A 27,119-nucleotide genomic window follows, 5' to 3' on the forward strand; every position below is an offset into this window, starting at 1 on the left:
AATTTGCATTGTAAGGCTTTTTAGTCGCAATAAAGTTGACAGCTGAATCGAATTATTACCATAAAAGATGACCGACTAGGTGACCTTGTAAGAAAGCTCGAAATCGAGTTTGGATGTTCCTAGTGAGATTTTTTTTAGATTTTGTGTTTGCACGACAATGTCTGGCGAAGCTGCGAACATTGAAATGCATTCGGAAAGCTTACTTCAAAACTTGTCATGCGCTTCTTGTCACCAAGTACCTTCTCAAAGCCGTGTTTTCCTATCAGAATGTAATCACGTTCTGTGCTCTGACTGTTTGGCACTATTGTCGGAGCGAAATTTGAACGATAGCTCGGTTAATTCAATGTTCGATGCTTGCCCGAAATGCAATCGAAGCTGTGAGTTTTCGGAAAATTATGTTCTAAAAGTCCTTAATGACATGAGACGTGACACTTCTATCAGCGAGAATATTTCATGTGCGAATTGTGAACAAAACTTTCAAGCCGATTCGATGTTTTACTGTGAAACTTGCAAACAGTCTCTCTGCTCGGAATGCAAAATAGCGACACATAGTGCACGCATGTTTGCATCGCACAGTGTAATTCCGAGGAGCAGTTATGGGGCCGTGATCAAATGTTCGAGTCACCCTGACTCGGCCGCGATTATTGCGAACACGGCGCAAAATGAATTCGTTTGTGTGAAATGTTTCTCCGATTTCCCGGACGAGCTAAAGTCTTCTTGTGGCGAAATTTCCAGCACAATTCAGTCAAAATTGTCAGTTTTGTCGCAAGATTTCGATCGCTTACAGACACAAAAAGCAATTGTACAGGGCAGAGTGCTTGAAAATGACGACGAATTTTCAAAGTTTCGAGCAGTTTGCAATGAACGAAAGAAAGTCGTGGCTGATTTCGCTCAAGAGCTGGTAGATGAAGTCCGAAAAGTCGAATATCAGCTCATTTCCGAACTTGATAAAGAAATTGGATCGAAGGAGAAAAGTTTGCAAAGTTCAAAAGAAAAATCGGACAGTTTCATCTCAAATGTGGAGTTACACACCTGTATTTTTGAGCTTGTGAGAACTTCAAATCCTAACTCGGAGTTTTTAAAAATGTGCGCTGAAATGGAGAAAAATTTGAGCGATCTTTCTGATCTGAAAACTGATTGCTTGTCGCACAAACCTGCTACTCATAATTCGTTTTTCGATTATAAAACCCCTTTCAAAAAATTGATGGCAGATATAACGACTGATTCTCAAGCTCAAGCAAGCTGTTTTGAACTAGACTCTTTAAAGTTTCAAAACTTATCATTAATTCGAACTATTTCACAAGACCCAGTTCAGATCCAAAAGCTATTGGATTGGGCTAAACCTGCAAGTCCAATGCTTCGACTATCGGCTCCCGCCAATTTTTCATTGGATTCTCCATCCTTCAACAGATCGCTAAACTCATCGTGTAGTTTATCGAGTGCAAGCCGTGCTAAGTTGTGTCCCGAAGCAGAACAAGCCAGATTAGAAGTGAAGCAGCTACGGAAGCTGTACGAGTCAAACATTAGCAAAGTGCAGTCGCTACAGTTAGATGTCACAAGGCGGAAAGTATATCCTAAAAAGGTCGAAGCTGAACGGTTGTCAAGTGCCATAGAACACTTCAGAAAAAGGGCGGAAGAACTCATTCTGATGATCGGAAATGTCATTGAAAAAGTAGGTTCTAAAGCCCAGAGCTCGCAGCCTGAAAACGACGAAGAAGATTTTGAGTTTACGCGACAAAAGTTAGAAGATTGGCTGAAAGAGTGTAAAGAGTTGCAAGGGAAGCATGAGCAAATGAAGGCAATTTTGAAGAGTATTAAGCCGTATATCCTATCGGTCACTAAGCAGAAAGAGAAGAGCAATACCAGACTCACTCCTGTGGTGCCCTACGACCATCTGGAAGACCTCAAGAGAAGTGTAGTGGTTGACGATTTGGTGCAGGAGCAGAGGATCCAGGCGATTGAAGCCATGTACAAAAGTCAGAGCATGGAAAGATCGACTGTAAACAACTCTGAGATTCAGAAGGAACTTCAGCTGACGAAACAGAAATTGAAGAGAGCAAAGTGTAACCCATCGACATCTTCGCTACAGCTGGGAACTGCAATTGATTGCTGCAGTAGTTCGCAAGATGGTTCCACTGGAGATGCATATGTTGATGATCAGTCAGAACCATCCACCTCAATGCCGTATTCTGTTCAAGATTAAGATTGAATAAATTTTCGATGTTTTTGAATTATAAATGTATATTTATGTTAGAATAAATTACTCGATAAAATGTTTCTTTTCATTTTTTCTAATGATAGTTTTTCTGAAGCTCCGTGAACCCGCCATTGACATTTTATTCTTTTTATAAGACTTCGGTTACTTTAAGTGTTTGTCCGACGTTATGGATCCATCTCATTACAATAACATGTACTCGTATGTTAATCAAGGTCAAGGGGGTCCATCAGGCTACCGGAGTAAAATGATCTCGGGGCGCCAACCAAGAAACCAAGCACCTTACCAAAGGGAACCAGCTAGTGTCAAACTTGAGTCTCCATCAGGATACGATTTAGGGCTAGGGTTGTCGCCACCGTCCAAGTATAACCAGAGTAGAGCTAACAGCTACATGATGCTGCCTGTTGCCTCTGAACAACCCTATCACAAACAACACGAAGTGTATCTGGATCAATATATGGACCAGCAGTCTCCCAGACGTGGAGTTTTTGTAGGACAAAGTACTACTCTGAGTGACTTTTATGGGTTCCCAACCCAGTCAAGTGATATGTATGAAAAAGTGTCTGTCAAGCAAGAGTCCCTGGACTATGCAATACAAATGCAGCCGTCGACATCGTACATATCAAGTAGCAATGAGTTTGACTTGTTTAGTCAAGATTTCAATCAGACGATGAGATACTTGGACAAGGCATACAGCTCGCCAGAGGTATCTGAAGTGTTGTGCTGTACTCAATGCGGTTCTGGCTTCAAAAGCGCAACAAGATTGCAGCAGCATTATGTGAATGTGCATTTTGGGACTCAACAAGCAAAAGAGCAAAAAGGTGGATTTTTGCCTTTTTCGGAGGATCCATTAGCTCAAGATGTGCTGCACAATGCGAAAGAGATGGAGCAGTTACAAAGAATAAACGATATTATGGTCGGCAAAAAGCGAAGTCCTCGAGGTTAAACGGAACTATATTTTTTTTAATATTTAGTCGATTCATCTATTGCTCTTGTTAAGTGTCAATGAACGTTGTGATTTATCACCAATTTTACACCATAAGCGCTATTTCTGTTTGTTTTGTTTTCTGAAAAGTTCAATAGTTTATTCACGAATTTGCTTTTTCGCTGTTTGATTTTTTAATTTTTCGAACTGAATTTTGGCTGTTTTCGTTTCTCGTTGCTTTTTTTAGATTTAGGCGTGCGTCGGCGTTTCGGAAATTCTCATTGCGGTTCAGTTCGGCTTTGAATTGTTCAGCTCTGTTTAATTCGGCTGCTTATTTTATTATAAATTTGGAGATTTTTAATAACCGTGTTTGATTATAACATATGGAGATTAGTAATAATCATGGCAACGTTTACAATATTGGTATAGTACTAATGAGCCAAGTTTGCGACAGCGATTGAAATTCAATTTCTAGTAATGTGACTAAAAGTACAGTTTCGTCTTGTCACAAGTTTCGCGCAAGTAACGAGGCGAGAAACGTCGGTTTTTTAATTCAGGTTCAGTTCTGTAATTAATCAGTCGGTTCGGTTTGGTTATCCGCCGATTTCCTGATAGAATTTTCTACCTTTTTAATCTGCAAAGGTATTAAAACCAACCACTTCACTTATTTTCCGTTCAAAACTTTGTTCACGGGACTCAAGGTTTTTGTGCTATACCCCCAAACGTACTTTATTGTTCTGACCATTTGAAAATTGGGGATGAGCTTTGTATTCGAGTGTGTTTTAATTTTTTCTTTTTTTTCCACACAAATTCAGCAACTACAAATAATCATCAAGGAGAGTGGAGTGATATATCATATAAAAGCCCTTTCAGTTGTGATTCGAACCACATTAAAAAATTTTAAAAAAGTTTTCCCAGTGTCGAGAAAAAAACGTTTTGCAATTTTTGATTTTTCGTCTAAATTCGAGCGAGTAAAGCGAGCGAGCACGATTTTTTATGCTTATTTTAGACCGTTTACAATAGCTTAATTATGCTTGATTTTAATTTTATCCGAGTAAAATTACTTTTTGAAGATTTTTAATGCCATTTTGGGAATCAAAAATTCCTGAACTTTCCGCAAATTTTACATTGATTTTGATTTTCGAGTCTTTTTTCATCAAAAACTGTTGTCATGTTTGCCTCTTTTAATATGACTGTTGAATATGCCAACATTAGATTTTTACATCAGATCCTTTTATCACACCACGCAGAAAATTTTACACAAATTTGAAGAAGAAAATTTTGTTTTGTAGGTTCTTAAGACTGGTCGGATCATACTGTGCTGCTTGACAGCAACCGGCTATCCTTGTAATTAGTAGTTTTAGCTGCTGTTTCCGCCCAATCAGGATGAAAGTAACTTCCATTCTTGAGACGAAACAGGTGCTAAATTGAAAAAAGTTTCTAAATTGTAAAAAAAAAGTTACGAAAGTTTCGTTGTTCGAGTCTCGATTGCTGCTTATTTTTGCCGCCTTAGTTTCCGAAAAAACATGGACTCTTCTTCTGGTTTAGCAAAGCTAATAGTAATTGAAAGTAGTTTTGATTTAATCCTATTATTACCCTTGCCATTAGCATATATTTGGTAACAGAATGGTGGAAAAAGTGATCGTGTTTTAGTGAAGGTAGTCATGTGTAGATGGATTTGTGAAATTTCTTCGTTGAAGCGTTTTAAATGTTATGTTGTCAATCCGTTGCCCTAGTTTATACTGCAATTTGAAATCTTTTCTGTGTTTTGAATGTTGAAGGTTCTGAATCTCCGTAGAGGTCCTGAATCTCCTTAAATTTGTTCCGTTTAGATCATAGATCGTTCGAAATTGATGCAATCATATCTTCTATTTTTTTGCTGATCTGATTTTGACTTGGCTTAATTTCCAAGCAACTAATTTAAGCTATATTTTTCACTGGAGTCTATTTTAGCATGTTGTAGTTTTGGTTCACCGGAAATCTTAACATTTGTTCACTTTTTTAAATTTCTGTTTGTTTTCACAGTTTTAGAATGAGTATTTTCCGAGAATCAGATCACAACATTTTCATAGCCTTGCAGCAGAATTACTGATGTCTCCAATGTTTTTGTGCTCTTAGTTTAACAGTTTGCTTCAGTACTGTAAATACTAATCTTTGATTTGCCCATATGTCTCGGTCTCACTTTTTGGGTTAAGCTACTGCAAGCTGATTAAGGTTCATAAAGAGGAACACTTAACTTGTCATTTTTTTTCGTAATTTTAAGAATAAATTTTTTCGATCGGTTTTGAATCTCATTTTCTGTCATCTAGCAAGCAATGCTACGTTTTTGTTGAATCGGAAGTGTCACACTGCTCTGTTGCTTAAGCTGCGCTCAAACATCTCATCTGATGTTGAAAACTTCTATAGGCGCTTCGGGGTCTTCGGGACGTAATGTGGCACCTCATCAAGTTAAAATACAAGACAGCCATGTGTTACCACTTAACGCATTGATGCCTTCAGTCTACAAGAAGAAGGCTGCTACTCAGCAATCACGCTCTGACACTGTCACGACAACCAAGCCATCTTCGAGAGGAAGAGGACGAAAGCATGACAGACAAGAGATTGATATAAATGATCTGTACGCTTCGTACGGACACCATCACGCCACTGCGGAAGAACGGAGCTCAACTCAGGTACATGCTGGGAAACAAAGTATGACGGTACAGCAACCTTCGGCAGATCAGTTTTTGAATGTGAGTACGTTCGAAGAATTGATCAATCTTGCAGCGACTGAAAATGTGATTCTGGAAGGAACTGTTCCCACCGCAAGCAACGTGGCATCGTCGGAAGTTTTCAACCAGGAGCCGCAACCAGCAGATCCCCAACAGGCCGCTTTCGACGAAAAGAAAGCGCAGTTGGAATTACTAAGCATGGAAGTGGATGATATGTCTGAACAAGAATACAGACGGTGGCTGGATTTGAACTTGAAGTTAAACCCCAACTGTGTCTCATATTTTGCGCTCGATCAAGATCAGTTTCACAAATTGTTGACTCAGTTTTGCAAAGAATTTGTCAAGAAGAATCAAGAGGTTGTCGACAAGGAGAACTCGCAGAGTAAGAAAATTGTGATGTGTTCTCTTGGTATCTTTCGTTTTGTTCAGAAAATTTTAGAAAATTCTAGTGGTTGCCTAATTTTTCAAAATTTATAGAGGTATGATGCGGAATGGATTCTTAATTGTTTAATAGGTTTTACTGACAATAAAGCGGAATTTTCAGCTTCAGAGGATAATTCTAAGAAGTTCATATTTGACCTTGACAAGCAGAAAATGGTCAAGTACAGAAGACGAAAGGTCAAGAAATGTCCTTCTGTTAAGCAGCAAGATAGACTGCTGGATGCTGCCTACAGACATCCAATAGTCTTGTCAGACGTTTGAAACGAGCTGACAAAACAATCTCTTTGAATATACAGCTCAGGCTGCCCACTTGGTCTCTATTTTAGAGACTAGTCTCTAGTCGTCTCTAATTGGTCTCTATTTTTTCAGAAGTCTCTAAATGTCACTATTTTTCACAGATAGTATACAATTGTCGTAATTATGTAGACAAACTCTTGACCCCCTGCCGACCCAAAGGGTCCCCCCTTTGATACTTTTTCAGAAATCCATTTTTGGCCGACCGACCCTAAAATTTTTCTAAAGGCGCCTTCGGCGCCAATATATGCTATTTTTGAGGGGGAGCGCGCGCCATAAAAACTCATTGTTTTGTTAAAATTTTTCAAAAAGTGCCCAAAAACATAAAAATCAATTTGGTCGACCTAAAAAAAAAAAAGGTCGTCAAAATTTTGGAAAATTTTTTGAAAATCCGCCCCCCCCCCCCCTCGAGAAAATCCTAGATCAGGGTTAGTCTCTAAATTTTTCTAAACGAAGTAGGCAGCCTGATACAGCTATGAGAAGATTGCTTGCACGTTTTCTTTCAAAGTGTGTTGCTTTTCTTCTGAAGAGATTATCTTTTTGTTTCAAAGTTTTCCAATAAGACAACAGTTCTCAAATGACTTAGAAATATCATCTATTCTATAAAAAGTTACTCAATTATACTGTAGTTATGTAAGGCAGGAAGTTTCCTTCCTAGCTTTATTTGGTACAAGGCTGTTCGGACTCAGCTATGACTTTTTTTGTGTAGTATTGCTTTTTTATTCAAGAAAAAAGTATGTTATTCTTTTTTTCTTTAACCATTTTAAAACATGAAGTCTGTCTATCTATCTATTTATCTATCGATCTATCTATATTTCAAACGAATGACTTATTTTGTGATCGTAAGGCACAATTGTCATGAAATACCACCGAGGACAATGTTCAAGAGGCTCTTACGCAGGAATTTATTAGAACTTTCATACAATCTGAAGTCTGGAATATTCTAGAATTCTTTATGAAAAAAGAATCACGTTTAACTCGGTTCAACTTCAATTCTAGACAGTACTTGTCGTATTTTGTCCAAAGTTAATACGGTTACAGATTCATTTCAGTCTAAAAAAAAACTAAAAACAGCAACATCCTTAGCTTAGAAAAACTCGAATTGATTCGCTCTATACCTAAATTTTGAAGTTTCATCGCTTCTTGTTCGAGAAATTTTTTTTTGGTTGTTATTGATAATTATATGTTAAGTCAGCCAAATCAAATTCATTTGAAAGATGAACTTTGTAATGGTCCTAAAAACGGATTGCGAAAGTACGAGCCAGCTGCCTTTCAACGATTGCTTTATAAGGGACTGAATATATTTAGGCCTTTAGCATAGTGGTAAGGTGTTCCCTTTAAAATCCTCAGATCGTGTAGTCGATCCCCTGCCATGGAAATGGTAGTGTTTGAAGATGAGCGCTCACTTGAGCTCTAGCTTTAGGTCTACCACGGCCTGAAAATTTTCTGCTGCAATAGTGGTAACATGTGAACGTGCTAGTCGCATTAAAATGGCCTTGAATTGCAAAAAATTGCTTCGCTCAACTAAATATCTATCTGGGAAGTAAGAGAAAACTACTATGCTGAAACAGGCTGAATATTTATTGCATGTAAGGTCCCAACTTACATTATTTTTCATTTTTCAAAGTAATTGAATGATATGTGGTTGGGCGTAAGTGAAGTTTTTGAGCCTCTAACTTTTAAACGAAATGTTTGGTTCGAGGTCAATCATGTTATGGTTTGTTGATTTAGAGCATGGGACAATTTGTATTTTTGCTTAAATCCTTTTGGTTTCCGGGTATGGCCTTTTTAATACTTTTTCAAAAAAAATAATGATTTGAAGATGATTTTTTCAACCCCATATCGTGGTGCTTTCAAGATACTCCTAGGAGTGGCAAAGTTTGCTTATTTTTCAACTTCTCTTACGTCGTTTCAAGATTTCAGTTTTATTTTTCACGAAAATTTTCAGCTTACTTAAATTTTTTTTTTCAATTAAAATCTGATTGATCTTTGCGCATTTAAACTTTTTAGAAATATGAAAACTGCAGTTGTATGCTGTCGGCCAAGTTAGGGTCCTTTTTAAGGCTTCTATATCTGATGAAATTCAGAGTTTTAGAGATAACAAAAAAGTTGATTTTTTAATTCGTTCAATTAATGAAAAAGAAACACCTGGTGGATGAACCCACTTTAATTTAACGGTTGCGTTGAATATAGCTGTTTTTGTATATGTTTTAGGAACATCTTTTTACGCTCAATGATCTTTTTGCGCTACTTTTATCATAATTGAAGAGCCAATTTCTATATATTATATTTCCATGCACTGTATTTTAGTTAACAGAATGTAATGCGTTGTAGTGTTGTGGATTACGTATTTCTATCAAACAATTTGGTTGGCAAATACTGAATCTCGGTCAGATTAAATGCATGAAGCATTTGGTCATTGTAAGGAAAAATTTGAGTAGATTCGGTTTTATCATACTTATCGGCCTAAATACGTAATTTCAGTCCATACTTCAGTCCAGCTTATAAGTTTGTCCTCTAGTTCCATAACTAATTCGTTGCTACTTTCCATATGTCAATTTTAATGAGGCAGGGTGAAGAGTTGATTGATATGGGTACTTCGCGAAAAGGAATTATTTATTACAGAGGGTGTTTTTATGACAAAGTTTGGATAGCTCAATGAAGGACCGCTAGGGGTTATTTGGCGTTGCTGTAGCTGTTTTTTATTTGTAATATTCAGTTCACGAAGAATTATTGATACTAGCGAAAAAAAATGTCTTACAATCGGGACTTTTTTCCCGTAACCAACTTTTATTATACATTTGTAAGAAACTGATGCGCATAATATTGAACCTTGTTTTTTTTTCAGCGTATGATTTGAATTTTTTCCTGAAAAAAATGAATAGTCTAAGTATTGACTTTTCAGCTTGGTTGACACATCACGCATTTACTTTGCGCTTCAAACAGCATTCATTTGCGTTTTAAGTGTCGTTGATTGTCTCCTGTAGTTCTGAAATTTGCTAACCTTGACTGGTATGTTTTTGGATTTTTTCTCTTTGAGCTTAGAAAGTTTTTTCGGCCGAAATGGTTTCGGCCTATATTTTGACGATTTAGTGAAACAATTTTGTATTGGCTCAACGGAAAAAAGAGTGTTTTAAATTTGAATTAATCAGGTCAGTTGAAGTATACAAAATTGAAAGGTCAAACTATTTTTTCGCTCAAAAGTTTTTTTTTGATAATTTCTTTCCCAAATTGTTTTACCGTGACAATTTTTTTCCGGTTTAATTGGAATTGTCGGACTTTCGTTTGTGTGCTCAAGTTTTGTCGGCAAAGATGTCACATCACGAAGTTTGCTTGTGCGGCAAGTATTTTTCATTGTAGTTGCAAGTGTTGTTCAATGCAGTTTCAGGGGGAATTGAAAACTAAAAAAAACTTTATAAAATCTTTTCTTTTCGGATCATTTTGTGTCTGCTCAAAGTTTGTCGGATTAGTTGTGACATCATGGTTTTTTTCCTGTTTTGTATGTAGTTTTTTTTAAAAAATTTTAGGTGCAAACGTAGATAATTTTAGGTGCAAACGTAGATAATTGTAATCCTTTTTTCGTCTCAACTTGCGTATACTCAAAGATTGAAGGCTTTGTTTTTTAATTTTGCTAATTTAATAATCAAATGTCTGTAATCTTGACCTAGTTTTTTCAAGTTTTTATTTCATTTTTTCAACTGATGTTTTTAATGTTTGTGTTGTATCGCAAATGATGCGAAGCCCCGCGTCGCCTGTGTTGAAAAATTTGCTTACTGCCGAGAAAACGTCGTATTGTTTGCAATTGTGTATTTTGCGCCTGCAATTAGCTAGCGTTGTCAAATCGGAATATAGGTTTTTTGGGTTAGCAACTTGTTGAACTCATCAGTTAAATCATTTCTGCTGCTGCTGCCATGCTCAATTGGATGAAAATCAAATTTAACTACCGGCTTAGTTTCCATGGTCTTGAGTATTTTTTCTTTTATCTTTTTGAAATATTGCACGCTACAAACCAAGCCAGCAACTACTTTAAACTGAGACATCAGATGACAGGCCTTGCTCAATTTCAAGGAAATTCAAATTTAACTACCGGCTTAGTTTTCAGTAATTTTCAGTGCTTTTCTTTCACATCTAGTCGGCGTAGTGCATGCTACATTCAAAGTCACGAGCTAATTTAAGCTATGGCATCAGTTGACAGGCCTTGTCTCGTTTTCTTTTGATAATTCTAAACAAGTTGTATTTTGGGTAATTTTAAACAAGATATATGGTGGAATAGTTGTAGTTTGGTCTCAAATCCCAATTTTATAATCTTATTTCAAGTTTATTACATTTATATCTTAAGTGTCAATCAACAAGTGAAGAAAGCCATGTTAATCACGGTTTCTTTCAATTTTTTCCAAAATTTTTTCTATGACAATTTTTTTCCGGTACAATTTGAATTGTCGGACTATCGTTTGTCTGCTCAATTTTTGTCGGCGAAAATGTCACATCGTGAAATCTGCTTGTGTCGTTGCATTTGCAAGTGATGTTCAATGCTGTTAAAAAAACTTTATTAAATCTTCTTCGGATCAACTTATCTGCTCAAATCTTGTCGGATTAGCTGTGACATCACGGTTTTTTTCATTTTTTGCTTCATTATTTCAAAATGTTTTCAACATTTGTGTTGTATCGCAAATAATGCGAAGCCGCGCGTCGCCTTTGTGTTCAAAAATTCGCACACTACCGAGAAAATATCGTTTTGTTTACAATTCAGATTTTTGCGCCTGTAATTAGCTGGCGTTATCAAATCGGAATATAGGTTTTTGGGGCTTACAACTTGCTTAGCTCAATCAGTTAAATCTTTTCTGATGCTGCTGTCATGCTCATTTGCATGAAAGTCAAATTTAACTATCGGTTTAGTTTCGGTGATCTTCAGTATTTATTCTTTTATATCTATTTGGAATTTTGTATGCTACATGCAAAGCCACAAACTGCTTCAAACTGAGGCATCGGACGACAGGCCTTGTCGTGTTGTTTTTTGGTAATTTTAAACAAGTTGCTTTTTGGATAAGGTAAAACAAGATTTTTGATGGAATAGTTTTCTTTTTTTCTTAAATTCCTATTTTATCATTTTATTTCAAGTTTACATTTATTTTTTAAGTGTCAATCAACAAGTGAAGATAGCGATGTTTATCACGATTTCATTTAATTTTTCCAAATATTTTTCAATGAAATTTTTTTTCCGGTTTAATTTGAATTGTCTGACTTTCGTCTGCCTGCTCATTTTTTGTCGGCGAAAATGTCATCATGAAATCTGCTTGTGCTGTAGAAAATTTTCATTGCTTTTGCAATTGTTGTTCAATGCTGTTTCAGCGGGAATTGAAAATTTTCTTTTTTTTAGATCAACTTATCTGCTCAAAGTTTGTCGGATTAGCTGTGACATCACGGTTTTTTTCATTTTTTATTGCATTTTTTAAGTGTTTTTAATTTGTGTTGCATCGCAAAGTATGCGAAGCCGCGCGTCGCCTGTGTTAAAAAATTTGCACACTACCGGTAAAGTATCGTTTTGTTTACAATTCAGATTTTTTGCGCATGTAAGTAGCTGGCGTTATCAAGTCAGAATATAGGTTTTTCGGGTTTACAACTTGATCTCAATCAGTTGAATCATTTCTGATGCGCTGTCATGCTCCATTGCATGAAAGTCCAATTTAACTATCAGTGTAGTTTCGATGATCTTCAGTATTTTTTCTTTTGTATCTAGTTGGATTATTGTATGCTTCATGTAAAGCCACAAACTGCTTCAAACTGAGGCATCAGACGACAGATCTTGTCTTGTTGTTTTTTGGTAATTTTAAACAAGACACTGGAACTTGGGTAACTTTAAACAAGATATTTGATGAACTATTTACAGTTTATGTTCTCAAATCCGTATTTTAATTATTATTTCAAGTTCACTTCGGTTTTTTAAGTGCTAATCACAAAGTCAAGAAAGCGATGTTTATCACGGTTTCTATGGATTTTTTTTTCAAAATTGCTTTCATATGACAATTTTTTCCCGCTAAAATTTGAATTGTCGGATTTTCGTTTGTCTGCTCAAGTTTTGCCGGCGAAGATGGCAACTCACGCAATTTGCTTGTGCTATAAGTAATTTTGATTGCAGTTTCAAGTGTTGTTCAATGCGATTCAGGGGGAATTGAAAATTAAAAATAACTATAAATTTTTTTAGTTCAACTTGTGTCTGCTCAAAGTTTGTCGGATTAGTTGTGTCATCACGGTTTTTCTTCGTTTTGTAAGCGTTTTTCATTGAAGTTTGAAGTGCAAACGTTGTAAGTTGTAGTTACAAGGGGACTGAAACTTCAAAAAAATCCTTTTTTTTTCGGCTCAACTTGTGTCTGCTCAAAGATTGTCGGCTTTGTTTTCCATTTTCTCCAATTTATTATTCAAATGTCTGGCATCTTAACCTAGTTTTTTTTTTAATTTTTTTTTGAAATGTTTTTTTTTCTTGTTTGTGTTGTAGCGCAAATGATGCGAAGCCCCGCTTTGCCTCTTTGTTAAAAAATTCGCACACTGCAGAGAAAACATAGTTTTGTTTCCAGTTCAGGTTATTGCGCCTGCAATTAGCTAGCCTTGTCTAATCGGAATATAGATTTTCTGGTAAGCAACTTGTGTGAATCAATATCTTAAATCATTTCTGATGCTGCTGTCATGCTCAATTGCTTGAAAATCAAGTTCAAATACTGTCTTAGTTTTCAATGATCTTCAGTGTTTTTCTTTAACATCTAGTCGGCGTATTGCATGCTACACGCAAAACCACAAACTACTTTAAACTATGGCATCAGACGACAGGCCTTGTCTTGTTCTTTTTTGGTAATTTAAACAAGACATTGTGTTTTGGGTAATTTTTTACAACATTTTTGACGAAATATTTGTATCTTGTGTTCTCAAATCTTTATTTTATGTTTTTGTCTAAATTTACATTTATTTTTTTAGTGCCAATCAAGAAGTGAAAATAGCGATTTTCATCACGGTTTTTTTCGCAGTTGGTTTTTCTCTAACAATTATTTTTCGTTAAAATTTGAATTGTCGGACTTTCGTTTGTCTGCTCAAACTTTGTCGGCGAAGATTTTATTTCACGTAATTTGCTTGTGCTGTAAGTAATTTTCATTGCAATTGCAAGTTTTGTGCAATGCAGTTTCAAGGGAATTGAAAATTCAAAATTATAATTTTTTTGGAACAATTTGTGTCTGATCAAGTTTGTCGGATTAGTTGTGACATCATGGTGTTTCAAAGATTTTAGGCTTTAATTTCGGATTTTGCTATTTTAATATTCAAATTTCTGGCATCTTGACTTCTTGTTTTCAACTTTCTTCATATTCTAAAATGTTTTCAATGTTTGTACTATCGCAAATGATGCAAAGCCCAGCGTCTTCTCTGTGTTTGAAAATTGGCAGGCTGCCGAGAAAACATCGTATTGTTTTCAATTCAGATTATTGCGCCTGCAAGCAAATTGGAATATAGTTTTTCTGGTTGGCAATTTGTTTAACTGAATCACTTAAATCAATTCTGATGCTGCTGTCATGCTCAATTGCATGAAAATCAAATTTAACTACCGGCTTAGTTCTCAATGATCTTCAGTATTTTTGTTCTATATTTTGTTGAAGTATTGTATGCTACATGCAATGCCGCAAGCTACTTCAAACTGAGGCATCAGACGGCAGATCTTGTCTTGTTGTTTTTTTGGTAATTTTAAACAAGACACAGGAATTTGGGTATCTTTAAATAAGAGATTTCTTGAACTATTTGTAGTTTATGTTCTCAAATCCCTATTTTTATTATTATTTCAAGTTCACTTTTGTTTTTTAAATGCCAATCACAAAGTCAAGAAAGCGATGTTTATCACGGTTTCGTTGGATTTTTTTCAAAATTGCATTCATATGACAATTTTTTCCCGCTGAAATTTGAATTGTCGGACTGTCGTTTGTCTGCTCAAGTTTTGCCGGCGAAGATGGCAACTCACGCAATTTGCTTGTGCTATAAGTAATTTTGATTGCAATTTCAAGTGTTGTTCAATGCAATTCAGGGGGAATTGAAAATTAAAAATAACTGTAAATTTTTTTAGATCAACTTGTGTCTGCTCAAAGTTTGTCGGATTAGTTGTGTCATCACGGTTTTTCTTTGTTTTGCAAGCATTTTTCATTGAAGTTTGAAGTGCAAACGTTGTTAGTTGTAGTTACAAGGGGACTGAACATTAAAAAGAATTCTAAAAAATCTTTTTTTTTCGGCTCAACCTGTGTCTGCTCAAAGATTGTCGGCTTTGTTTTCCATTTTCTCCAATTTATTATACAAATGTCTGGCATCTTAACCCAGTTTTTTTTAAATTTTTCATTTTTGAAATGTTTTTTATTGTTTGTGTTGTAGCGCAAATGATGAGAAGCCCCGCTTTGCCTCTGTGTTAAAAAATTTGCACACTGCAGAGAAAACATAGTTTTGTTTTCAATTCAGGTTATTGCGCCTGCAGTTAGCTAGCCTTGTCAAATCTGAATATAGATTTTTCTGGTAAGCAACATATGTAAATCAATATCTTAAATCATTTCTGATGCTGCTGTGATGCTCAATTGCTTGAAAATCAAGTTTAACTACTGGCTTAGTTTTCAATGATCTTCAGTGTTTTTCTTTAACATCTAGTCGGCGTATTGCATGCTACACGCAAAACCACAAACTACTTTAAACTCTGGCATCAGACGTCAGGCCTTGTCTTGTTCTTTTTTGGTAATTTTAAACAATACATTGTTTTCTGGGTAAATTTTTACAATATATATTTGATGAAATATTTGTAGTTTATGTTCTCAAATCCTTATTTTATGTTTTTATTTAAAAGTTACATTTATTTTTAAGTGCCAATCAATAAGTGAAAATAGCGATTTTCATCACGGTTTTTTCCCAGTTGGTTTTTCTATGACAATGATTTTTCGTTAAAGTTTGAATTGTCGGACTTTCGTTTTTCTGCTCAAACTTTGTCGGCGAAGATTTCATTTCACGTATTTTGTTGCTTGTGCTGTAAGTAATTTTCATTGCAATTGCAAGTTTTGTTCAATGCAGTTTCAGGGGAATTAAAAATGAAAAATAACTCTTTAAATTTTTTTTGATCAACTTGTGTCTGCTCAAAGTTTGTCGGGTTAGTTGTGTCATCGGGGTTTTTCTTTGTTTTGTTAGCAGTTTTCATTCAAGTTTGAAGTGCAAACGTTGTTAATTGTAGTCACAAGGGGACTGAACAATCAAAAATATTTCTTAAAATTTTTTTTCGGCTCACCTTGTGTCTGCTCAACGATTGTCGGCTTTGTTTTCCATTTTTACTAGTTTATTATTCAAATGTCTTATTGTTCAAACCTCTTATCCTAGTTTTTTTTTTAAATTTTTGATTTTTGAAATGGTTTTTATTGTTTCTGTTGTAGCGCAAATGATGCGAAGCCCCGCTTTGCCTCTGTGTTAAAAAATTCGCACACTGCAGATAAAACATAGTTTTGTTTTCAATTCAGGTTATTGCGCCTGCAATAAGCTAGCCTGTCAAATCGGAATACAGATTTTCTGGTAAGCAACTTGTGTAAATCAATATCTTAAATCATTTCTGATGCTGATGTCATGCTCAATTGCTTGAAAATCAAGTTCAACTACTGGCTTAGTTTTCAATGATCTTCAGTGTTTTTCTTTAACATCTAGTCGGCGTATTGCATGCTACACGCAAAACCACAAACTACTTTAAACTATGGCATCAGACGACAGGCCTTGTCTTGTTCTTTTTTGGTAATTTAAACAAGACATTGTGTTTTGGGTAATTTTTTACAACATTTTTGACGAAATATTTGTAGTTTGTGTTCTCAAATCTTTATTTTATGTTTTTGTCTAAATTTACATTTATTTTTTTAGTGCCAATCAAGAAGTGAAAATAGCGATTTTCATCACGGTTTTTTTCGCAGTTGGTTTTTCTATGACAATTATTTTTCGTTAAAATTTGAATTGTCGGACTTTCGTTTGTCTGCTCAAACTTTGTCGGCGAAGATTTCATTTCGCGTAATTTGCTTGTGCTGTATGTAATTTTCATTGCGATTGCAAGTTTTGTTCAATGCAGTTTCAGGGGAATTGAAAATTCAAAATTATAATTTTTTTGGAACAATTTGTGTCTGATCAAGTTTGTCGGATTAGTTGTGACATCGTGGTGTTTCAAAGGTTTTAGGCTTTAATTTCTGATTTTGCTACTTTAATATTCAAATTTCTGGCATCTTGACTTCTTTTTTTCAACTTTTTTCATATTCTAAAATGTTTTCAATGTTTGTACTGTATCGCAAATGATGCAAAGCCCAGCGTCTTCTCTGTGTTTGAAAATTGGCAGGCTGCCGAGAAAACATCGTATTGTTTTCAATTCAGATTATCGCGCCTGCAAGCAAATCGGAATATAGATTTTTCTGGTTAGCAATTTGCTTAACTAAATCACTTAAATCATTTTTGATGCTGCTGTCATGCTCAATTGCATCAAAGTCAAATTTAACTACCGGCTTAGTTCTAATGACCTTCAGTGTTTTTTCTTTTATATCTAGTTGGAATTTTGTACGCTACATGCAACGCCACTAGCTGCTTTAAACTGAGGCATCAGACGACAGGCCTAGCACAATTTCAATGATCTTAAGTGTTCCTTGTTTACATGTAGTCGGTGCTTCGTGTGCTAAATTCAAAGCCAGAAACTACTTCAAACTAAGACATCAGACGACTGGCCTTGTCTTGTTTTTTTTTTGGTAATTTTAAACAAGGCATTGTGTTTTGGGTAGCTTTAAACAAGTTAATTGATGAAATAGTTGTAGTTTATTTTCTCAAATCCTTATTTTATTTTATTATTTTGAGGTTACTTTTATATTTTTGAAGTGCCAATCAACAAGTGAAGATACTGATGTTAATTACGGTTTTATTTGTTTTTTTTTCGATATGTTTTCCTATGACAATTATTTCCGGCTAATTTTGAATTTTCGGACTTTCGTTTTTCTGCTCAAGTTTTGTCGGCGAAGATGTCACATCATAAAATTTCATTGTGCTGTAAGTAATTTTCATTCTAGTTGCTAGTGTTGTTCATTGCAGTTTCAGCGGGAAATGCAAATTATAAAAAAACTTCATGATTTTAAACTAGGATTTTAAACATCTTGTTTTTGGTAATTTTGAACAAGGCATTGTGTTTTGGGTAGTTTTAAACAAGATATTTGATGAAATTTTGTAAAATACAGCTTTTGGTAAAAAAAAAAACTTTTTTTTTCGGATCAACTTGTGTCTGGTCAAAGTTTGTCGGATTAGTTGACATCACAGGTTTTTCTTATTTTGTTAGCAAATCCCATCGAAGTTTTTAGTGAAAACGTTGTAAGTTGTTGTTTTAGAGGGACTGAAAGATTGTCTTGCTCAAAGATTATTGGCTTTGTTTTCTTATTTTGCTAATTTAGTATTCAAATGTCTGGCATCTTGGCCCAGTTTTTTAATTTTTTTTTCTTTTTTTTTTGTTTATAATGTTTATGTTGTATCGGAAATGATACGAATCCCCGCGTTGCATGTGTTAAAAATTTCGCACACTGCCGACAAAACTGCGTCATTTAATCTGAATTAGATATTTCGGTTTAACCGAATCAGGTAATTCTTTTCTGATGCTGCTCTTATGCTCAATTGTATAAAAATCAAATTTAGCTACTGGCGTAGTTTCAATGATCTTGATAAATATTTTTATAATGTTATAGTTGTTTTGGAGTTTTTTATGCTACAAACAAAGCCACAAAGTGCTTTAAACTGAGACATCAGATGACAGGCCTTGCTCAATTTCAAGAAAAATCCAAGTTGACTACCGGCTCTTTTTTCAATGATCTTCAGTGTTTTTTCTTTCACATCTAGTCGACGTATTGCATGCTACATGCAAAGCCACAAAGTTTTCATATGACAGGCCTTGTATTGTTTTTTTTGGTAATTTTGAAAAAGACATTTTATTTTGGGTGATTTCAAACAAGATATTTGATGAAATAGTGGTAGTTTGTTCTCAAATCCTATTTTTGTTTTATTATTTGAAGTTTTTATTTATATTTTAAGTGTCATAATGTTTATGTTGTATCGGAAATGATACGAATCCCCGCGTTGCATGTGTTAAAAATTTCGCACACTGCCGACAAAACTGCGTCATTTAATCTGAATTAGATATTTCGGTTTAACCGAATCAGGTAATTCTTTTCTGATGCTGCTCTTATGCTCAATTGTATAAAATCAAATTTAGCTACTGGCGTAGTTTCAATGATCTTGATAAATATTTTTTTAATGTTATAGTTGTTTGGAGTTTTTTATGCTACAAACAAAGCCACAAAGTACTTTAAACTGAGACATCAGATGACAGGCCTTGCTCAATTTCAAGAAAAATCCAAGTTGACTACCGGCTCCTTTTTCAATGATCTTCAGTGTTTTTTCTTTCACATCTAGTCGACGTATTGCATGCTACATGCAAAGCCACAAAGTACTTCATATGACAGGCCTTGTATTGTTTTTTTTGGTAATTTTGAAAAAGACATTTTATTTTGGGTGATTTCAAACAAGATATTTGATGAAATAGTGGTAGTTTGTTCTCAAATCCTATTTTTGTTTTATTATTTGAAGTTTTTATTTATATTTTAAGTGTCAATCAACAAGTGAATATTAAGGTGTTTACCCAGGTTTTATTTGATTTTTTTTTCAAGTTCACTTCAAATTCGTTTGCTTTAGGAAAGTCCAGTTACACGATTGAAAAACGAGAGTGTAAATAGCTTGTTAAAAGAGGTTTATTACTTTTGAGAAGAGTCTTAGTTCCGACTATTGAAAATGGGTGGAACGTTGTTTTCGTGTGTTTTTTTTTCTACGCAAAATTAGGTAACACAAATAATCATTGGACTGGGTCGAGTGATGTATCATAATAAAGCCTTTTCTGTCGGTATTTGAATCATATTAAAAAGCCTGTATCGAGAAAAACCGGTTTGAAGTTTTTGATTGTTCGTCTAGTTTCGACCGACGAAAGCCAGCGAGAAGGCTTAACTATGCTTAATTTGGGCCGTTTACAATAGCTCAATTTTGCTCAGGTTTAATTTTACTCGCGTCAAATTAGTTTTTGGGGATGCTTAATGATTTTTTGTTAATCAAAAAAAGTTCTGCAAAAAAATTGATATATAAAAAATGGATGTTTTCTTTTTGTTTTTCTGGTCTTTTTTTTCAAAAACTGTTGTCCTGTTTGCCTATATCTCTTTGTATGTCGAATATGTCTAAGTTATAGTTTTATGTCAGATCCTTTTATCACACCATGCAGAAAAAGCTACACTTGTTTGAAAAAAAAATTCGGTAGATTTCTAAAGACTCTGGTCGGAGCATTCTGTGCTAAAAGACTATAATAGCTGGCTATCCTTGTTTAGTTTTTAGATTTGGAGCGGATTATAAGAATTTCTTGTCTATAAGGGTTTTTCAAAGTTAGTTAGATTCAGTTATATCGTGATATATATTTTTGTCGTTGAAATTCGAAAGTTGAATCGTTGATTTAGGCCTAAAGATTAAGACTTTTGGATAAGGCCTAATGTAAAGTTTGTCTCAAATGAGCAGAATAGTGCGTAAGGTCTGGTTGATGGGTATGGATATTGTTCCAGCGGCTAAAAAATAGTTATGTTCGTTATATCAAGAAACGTTGGCATTTTCACTAAAAGAAAATTAGTTGTGGAAGCTTTATTTAGCGCTTCAATTTTGAAGATAGTATCTTCTCATAGTGGTAATCAGGGGCGGATCTAGCTGGGGGGGATTCAACAAAAATTTTTCTAATTTTGGCGGACTGGTTGACCACATGGTTTTTCTGAGCTCTCCCAAATCACTCTGAAAACCCTATTTTGACGAAATTTTCAGCGTCGCAGGCAGGCGTTGTTAGCTTTTTTTTCGGAAAATTTGACCGAAAAATTGTGTTTTTTCGTCGCGCGCTCCCCACAAAATTAGTATCTGTTTGCGCCAAAGGCGCCTTTGGAAAATTTTTATGGTCAGTCAGTCAAATTCGATATCTTAAAAAAGTGCAAAGGTAGCGCTGCGCTTGGCTTGAGCCTGAATTATGTTTTCATCTCAATGCAAAAATCTAGTGAAAAAAATTTCTCAGTGCAATAATCTAATGAAAAACCATAAATGATGACTCCTCCCGTGTTCAATTTTTCAATTGAATTTTTTGAAATCTAGTAGCGTTAGAGATTGAATAGACCATGAAACATATACCCTTTTCACATAGTCATTGCGATGCCTAAACGCACATGTTGTTGTAAACATATGTTTTTGTAAAGTGGCGCAAAGCTGGCTTCGCCTCTATACAAATTCAATATTTTGAAGGCAATTTTCTTGCTTTATCCTCCGCCTGTCAAGAAAAACTAGCAAATATTTTGAAAATCCTTTGAGTCTTAGTTTTTCATTTTTCAAAAAATTGAGATGAAAGTGACAGGACATTGTGCTACTTCCTATTTGATGTTTTTTTTTGATATCTGAAATTTTTTATCCGTTTGATGGGTTTTTTGGCCTTTAATGCAGTGCGACCCCTCGTAAGAAGCCTATAAGTGATAACTTTTATTTTAGTGTGGCAAAATAAGTGAATTTAAGTTTGAATTTGGAAGACATATTTTTGAATTATATTTTTATCACCATACTCGAAGCTCGAATAGAAGTTGACTGAAATAATGAAATCAATGCGAAATTTTGTACTTGTTGAGTTTCCCCTATACCGCACCATTAAATTGAAGCGTTTATTAATTTGTTAGATTGAACGAGCGCAAATGTGGTGTATACTGATACCATTTCATCATCTCGCTTTTGCGGGAAGACGGGCGAGCTCGTAAGGAAATTTGATGCATGATACGCACTATAGTCGCAGCCCAATTTCTGTATGTAGCCTCAATCAGGGAAAATTAAAGCTTCTAAAACTAAACCATTTCCATTCCTTCACTCCAACCCATGTTTGATTACAAATGAGAATCTTCTCCGCTGTGTAGTAGGTGCTCTGCTCTCGCTCTGCGTTTTTTTTGCTACCCAGTCGATAATAAGTTGCAATAACAATTGACCATAATCGCCTCTCAGCCGGTTCTTAGTGTCTCGCTCTTTCTCATTAGACACATTCCGCCGGCACACTCAGCTTGCAATGATTGCTTCTTTTCCATCTATTGATAATTCCTGACAGTTATTGTTTCAATATCGATCAAAATTTGATCCAACATCTGCAGATATTGCATCTGAACTGACTCTTCACTCATTGTTTTGTGTCTATTGTTAATAATTGTTCTGACTGCGCTAAAAGCTTTCTGTATCAAGTAGATTGATTGTTGCTCATTTTTAACGAGGCACCGTAAATTGTTTCTATCGTATTCTTTCGACAAGTATGTTTCAATTAATTTAGGCTGCCGAGGTTAAATGGTCTGTTTCCTGCATCCGCGTTGCATTGACATAGAAGGCTATTTCTGAGCTCCTTAAACGGCTCTCGCAAGTTTAAATTGTGGCAAATATATTTATTACTCTTTGCTTATAAAAAAGCATTGTCAGAGCCGGAAGCATCTATTGAAGTGCTTAGTCCAAATTTCAATTAGCTGCATCTTTTGTCATCCAATATCATGGATTCATCTACAAGTAAGTTTGTTCATAGTTCTCATAGTTCATTTTAACTTTGATTCATTTTGGGCAAACGTAAAGTTGGTTACTGCTAATGTAAATTGTTTTGTGTATGCTAAATATTTCCTAATCACTGTTTATTAGGAAGATATCAGCGACTATTTGTTGATGGTGAATTCCCATAGGTTCCAATATTCATAGGTTCCAAAATAAAAAAATCAGTCGCATAAGTTCCAAAATTTATCTTCTTGAATTCTGATTGGTTGAAATTTGAGCCAACGAATTTATGGATTAATTGTTTTCTGTTCAACCAGCATAAGTTCAAGCTGCAGAATAGTGACCGCCGCAGCCGCGCCAACGTGTTGCGAGCTTGCCACCAAAGGGTAGGACTCTATACGAAATTTAGAGCCGGTTATCGGCGCGAAGCGGCGACGCGCGCATAGCGCGCCCACCGGCGACCTTAAACCGAGACTCGGTTAATTTAGTCTTTTGACCAATTGAAAAAATTTAGAACTTATGCGACTGCTATTTTATTTTGGAACCTATGGAACTGATTTTTCATTTTGGAACCTATGAATACGCACCTTGTTGATCGGTGGATTAATTATCCGGAAGTCGTTGTTGATTAAATGTATGCGTCAACTGTGGCTTATTTTAGATAGAAATCTTGATAACACTGCCTCAAGAAAACACCCCGAAAATAGCAGCAGCAGCTCATCTTCTTCCGCTTCGACCTCAAGTGTCTGCACTTTCAAACTCCCAACCAACAACTCCAAATCTACATCTACCACTAGTACTAGTCGCAGAACAGAGAAAGAGCACCTATTGTCTAACAGCACTAAGTCATCAGTTGAACTAGAAAAGCAGTCACAAAAGAGCCACCCTTACTCATCCCAACAGCAGATAAAGAGTGTCAATACAACCGAACGCGATTATAAAGTTAACGTGGTCGCTTCAGATCAAGACACCAAGGCCAAAGTAGAATTGCCGACGAAGGAAGAGTCCAATAAGAGTGTTTCTAGAAACATTTCGACAGGGAACCACCAATCGAGACCAGTGCTAACCAAACCGGTGGAATCGAGTAGCAGCGAGAGTAGCCGTGATAATTCTTTTTCTTCTTCCCACAAAAAAGCCAGACAAAGTCGCACGACAGTTTTGACTCCGTTGTTGACACATAGCTCAGAATCATCAGCACCACCAGTGAGTATCTAAAAAGGCGATCTTAACCTCAGTCAGCAAAAGCGGGCTCTATTGAGAGAGTTTTGTCAAATATTGTATGACAATTTAAGAAAGGACTTGATGTCCACTTTATACCTTAACATGATCTTACAAGAACTGTTGCAATTGGCAGATTGACACCAACAAGTTTTCTTATAAATCATACAGATTTCTTTCGTACGTTTAAAGCTGCTTCTTTTTCGAGCTTCATATACTTTAGCTGATTTTGATTTGAATTTTCACTCGTTACATAGTGCCTTCAAAACTACTCCATTAGCTTTCTCAAAATGAGCATAAATTACGTCAAAATGTATCTGAAATTATTGGTGTTTAACTTAATCATGTCTGTAGCTTGCGAAGATGGGTAACGAGAGTTCACTGCCAATGGAATTGTGTTCGACATTCGACGCGGAGGAGATCAAACGTCTGGGCAAGCGGTTCAAGAAGCTGGACCTGGACAACTCCGGATCTCTCTCAGTGGACGAGTTCATGTCTCTCCCGGAATTGCAACAGAATCCGCTGGTTCAAAGAGTGATAGACATATTGGATGTGGACGGGAATGGAGAGATCGACTTCAAAGAGTTCATTGAGGGAATCTCACAGTTTAGCGTCAAAGGTGACGTCATCGCACTTTTCTGATACATTACCCTAGCTGGGTCGGGTCTCCCGAAAGTTATTACCTTTTAGATTATGTACTGTGTCTTTTGAAAACACCTAGAAGCTGCTTGGTGTGTTGTTGTTTTTCTTGCGATAGATCTATTAATAGACGATACACCGGGTTCTGTGTCATTTTTAAAAAAAGCGCGTGTGAAAAAGAAGTAATATCTTTTCAAAATGCTGAAATTTTTGTTATGTTTTAATTGAATTCGTTTTTTTGGTACAGTTTTAACATTTTTGCATTGTTTAGGTGACAAAGACTCCAAGTTAAGATTCGCTTTCAAAATTTACGACATGGACAAAGACGGATACATTTCAAACGGAGAACTATTCCAGGTACGTGGTTTCATATGTCATCGTTAGTTGAGAAGTTTCAGCTATTAAAAATAACTTCTGAAGTGACTGAAGAATAGACGCTTGTTCGTTCACAATATGATGATGGAAACAAAGGATGATGGACAGAGGGCTTGAATCGCATGCGTGATTTTTCTATGGTTTAGTGTTCTATATTTTAATGGTGTTGCTTTGATTTGTAGGTGCTGAAAATGATGGTAGGGAACAACCTGAAAGACACGCAACTGCAGCAGATAGTAGATAAGACCATATTCCACGCAGACACTGACGGAGATGGCCGAATATCCTACGAGGAGTTCTGTGCTGTAGTGGGAACCATGGACGTGCACAAGAAGATGGTTGTCGACGTCTAGCCCCAGAAAGCCCTCATCCTCCGCCCCAACACCTAGTCCACGTCTCAAACCCCCTCCTCCCCAAACTAACCTAGAGTAGAGTAGAGAGAAATGGAATCGAAGTCGAAATTTAAGCAGTCTGCAATCAAAGCAGAATGAAAGAACACGACAGTATTCTCTATAATTGGGTGAAATCATGACCTAGTTAATGCTTATTGGGGAAACTTAATACTATTACGTTAACAGAAGCTGCGCTACTCATTTATGAGCATAACAGAGCAAGATTTATTGGATTAGCTGACATTAGGTTAACACTAAAGGAACAATTTCAAAACTTGACGAATTGCTGAGGTTATCTTTGAATCTGGTAAATCTGAAAATGAACAAGCTATTTCGATATGTCAGCTCAGGTATGCATGGTGTTAGCATAACAAGTGAAAGCAGTTTGAGGCTTACTTACTAATTAGACGCAAACTGAAGTGTTTGAAACTCAGTAGAGTAATCTAATACACCGTGGCCCATTCCGATTTTGTTTTGATTGATTGAGTTAATTTCAAACCCATTCTTTTGCTATTTTTGATATTTTCCTATTTTTTACTCGCTCGATATCGACCATTTTGATCAGATCGTTTTCTACACGAAGATTTAATTTTATGACAACTAGGGATGTTTTAAGTATTTGTTGTTTCTGGATATTTTCAAGAAATTTTAAAGAAATCAGAAGTTAAATCTTCGTCCCGTCGTGGAATGCAATTTTCATTTACAATTTGTCTTGAGTAATTTAGTTGCTGTGCATCATTTAGACAAAAGCCAACCGGACCTACTCTCCGAGTAACTATCTTACTATATGTGACCCTTTCATTGTGTTCTCCGGTTGTGTGCCATCATCATTGGTGTAAAATTCAAAAATATCCCCTGTTTAGTAGTTACTGACTGACTTTTCCTTGTGTCCTAAAAATAGCCAACCTCATTGTTTTGAAGATTTCAATTTGATCGAACTAGAAAGAAAGAGATGCTCCAGGTTTTATATTAGGTTGGCTACTTTCTAATTTAAGCCCGATTTGCTGATAGTAAGTTTAAAAGCTTGTAAAATGGAAACTTAAAAGAAATCGTAATCCTATCGACCGCAAAAACTAATGTGTCAAGTTTTAGGTACAAGATACACCAGTAATTGTTTTTGCTTTGCCATTAGATATTGGTTTTTAGAAAGATAAGTGTTGCATATTTCTGGTCATAAGAGGAAAAATCAGGAACACTCGAAGTTTTTGGTGCCACACAGCTGTGGATTTGCACTAAAAGTAAAAAGAAACACGCGAACTAATTCAAATAAATTTAAATTAGTTTTGTAAGCTTTTTAGTTTTTCGTTGAAATTTTTAGTAGTTTTGTCTCAGCCTCGGGAGTTATGAAACGCAGGCGCAGATTACAGTATCATAATAAAAAGTTCGATTCGATTTGAACTTAAATCAAGCATAAAATTTGAAACATGAATCATGAATAGGTCGTGCTCAAAAATAAAATGCATGGGGAAAAATTGCTATGCCCCCCACCTTCAAATTTTTGTCATGAAATTTGGAATTATAATTAAAGTTTTTGAATCTATCGGTTGGATCATTATCATTTTAACCCCATGGTTCATGATCACGTCCGCATTCGGGCTAATTAAGAGACATGATCTGCAATTAATGTGAGCAAATTTACTTAATTCACTCCCCCCTCCCAAATACCCGACAGTACTGCAAACTCGAATAGAGACTATACTGCTCACCCTTCGCTTGATTTGATAGGGATAGCTCACTGTTTAAATGTCCATATATAAAACTTCAAATATTTATGATTATTTTGTCGATTATCTTATTACCTCAGACATACGAGCACGCTTTTACAATTGCGACGCTTCTTTGTATATACAAATGTTAAATTAATGAAATTATTAAAATTTTTGCTTTTCCTCAGATTTAATAGAATTGACAGTTTTGAAATGAGATTTTTGAACATTGAGATGGAAAGCCTGTTTTGTGAGCATTATTTTAGTGGCCTTAGTTTGTACGTAAATTTTCCTTTGTTTGAACGCCGTATTTAGCAAATCCCTTATTTCTGGCGGTAAATTGGTATATAGCGTAAAATGGTATAGGGTAAATGGCGTGGGACAGATTAGAATTGGTAAGTTTTTCTGCTACCTTAAAATCCTATCTGAATTCTGGTCAAGAATTCTCTCTGAAATGCGTAAATAAAGCATGGATACTTCATTTCTTACCTGACGTCTTGTCAAAATTTTTCTTAAATTACGCAATTTCTAGCAAAAAATAACGAATTCCTAGCGGGAATCGAACCTCCGATTTTGTGC

General features: G+C 35.6%; 3 protein-coding genes across 3 annotated transcripts in view; all 3 read left to right on the forward strand.

Moving 5' to 3' along the window:
• Positions 1–27,119, forward strand: part of LOC134841697 (protein wntless homolog B-like) — a 487,665-nt gene that overhangs the window by 20,943 nt on the left and 439,603 nt on the right. The gene's annotated exons all lie outside the window — the stretch shown is intronic.
• Positions 419–2,203, forward strand: LOC134841694 (probable RING finger protein 207 homolog). The gene has a single exon (XM_063857729.1). It carries the CDS (start codon positions 419–421, stop codon positions 2,201–2,203), a length of 1,785 nt encoding a protein of 594 aa, XP_063713799.1.
• Positions 22,829–26,757, forward strand: LOC134841393 (uncharacterized). The gene is made up of 4 exons (XM_063857354.1): positions 22,829–23,413; positions 23,783–24,047; positions 24,339–24,424; positions 24,625–26,757. Exons 1-4 carry the CDS (start codon positions 22,847–22,849, stop codon positions 24,793–24,795), a joined length of 1,089 nt encoding a protein of 362 aa, XP_063713424.1. The 5' UTR covers positions 22,829–22,846; the 3' UTR covers positions 24,796–26,757.

This window comes from Symsagittifera roscoffensis, chromosome 3 (genome assembly GCF_963678635.1).
Source record: "Symsagittifera roscoffensis chromosome 3, txSymRosc1.1, whole genome shotgun sequence".
NCBI lineage: Eukaryota > Metazoa > Xenacoelomorpha > Acoela > Convolutidae > Symsagittifera > Symsagittifera roscoffensis.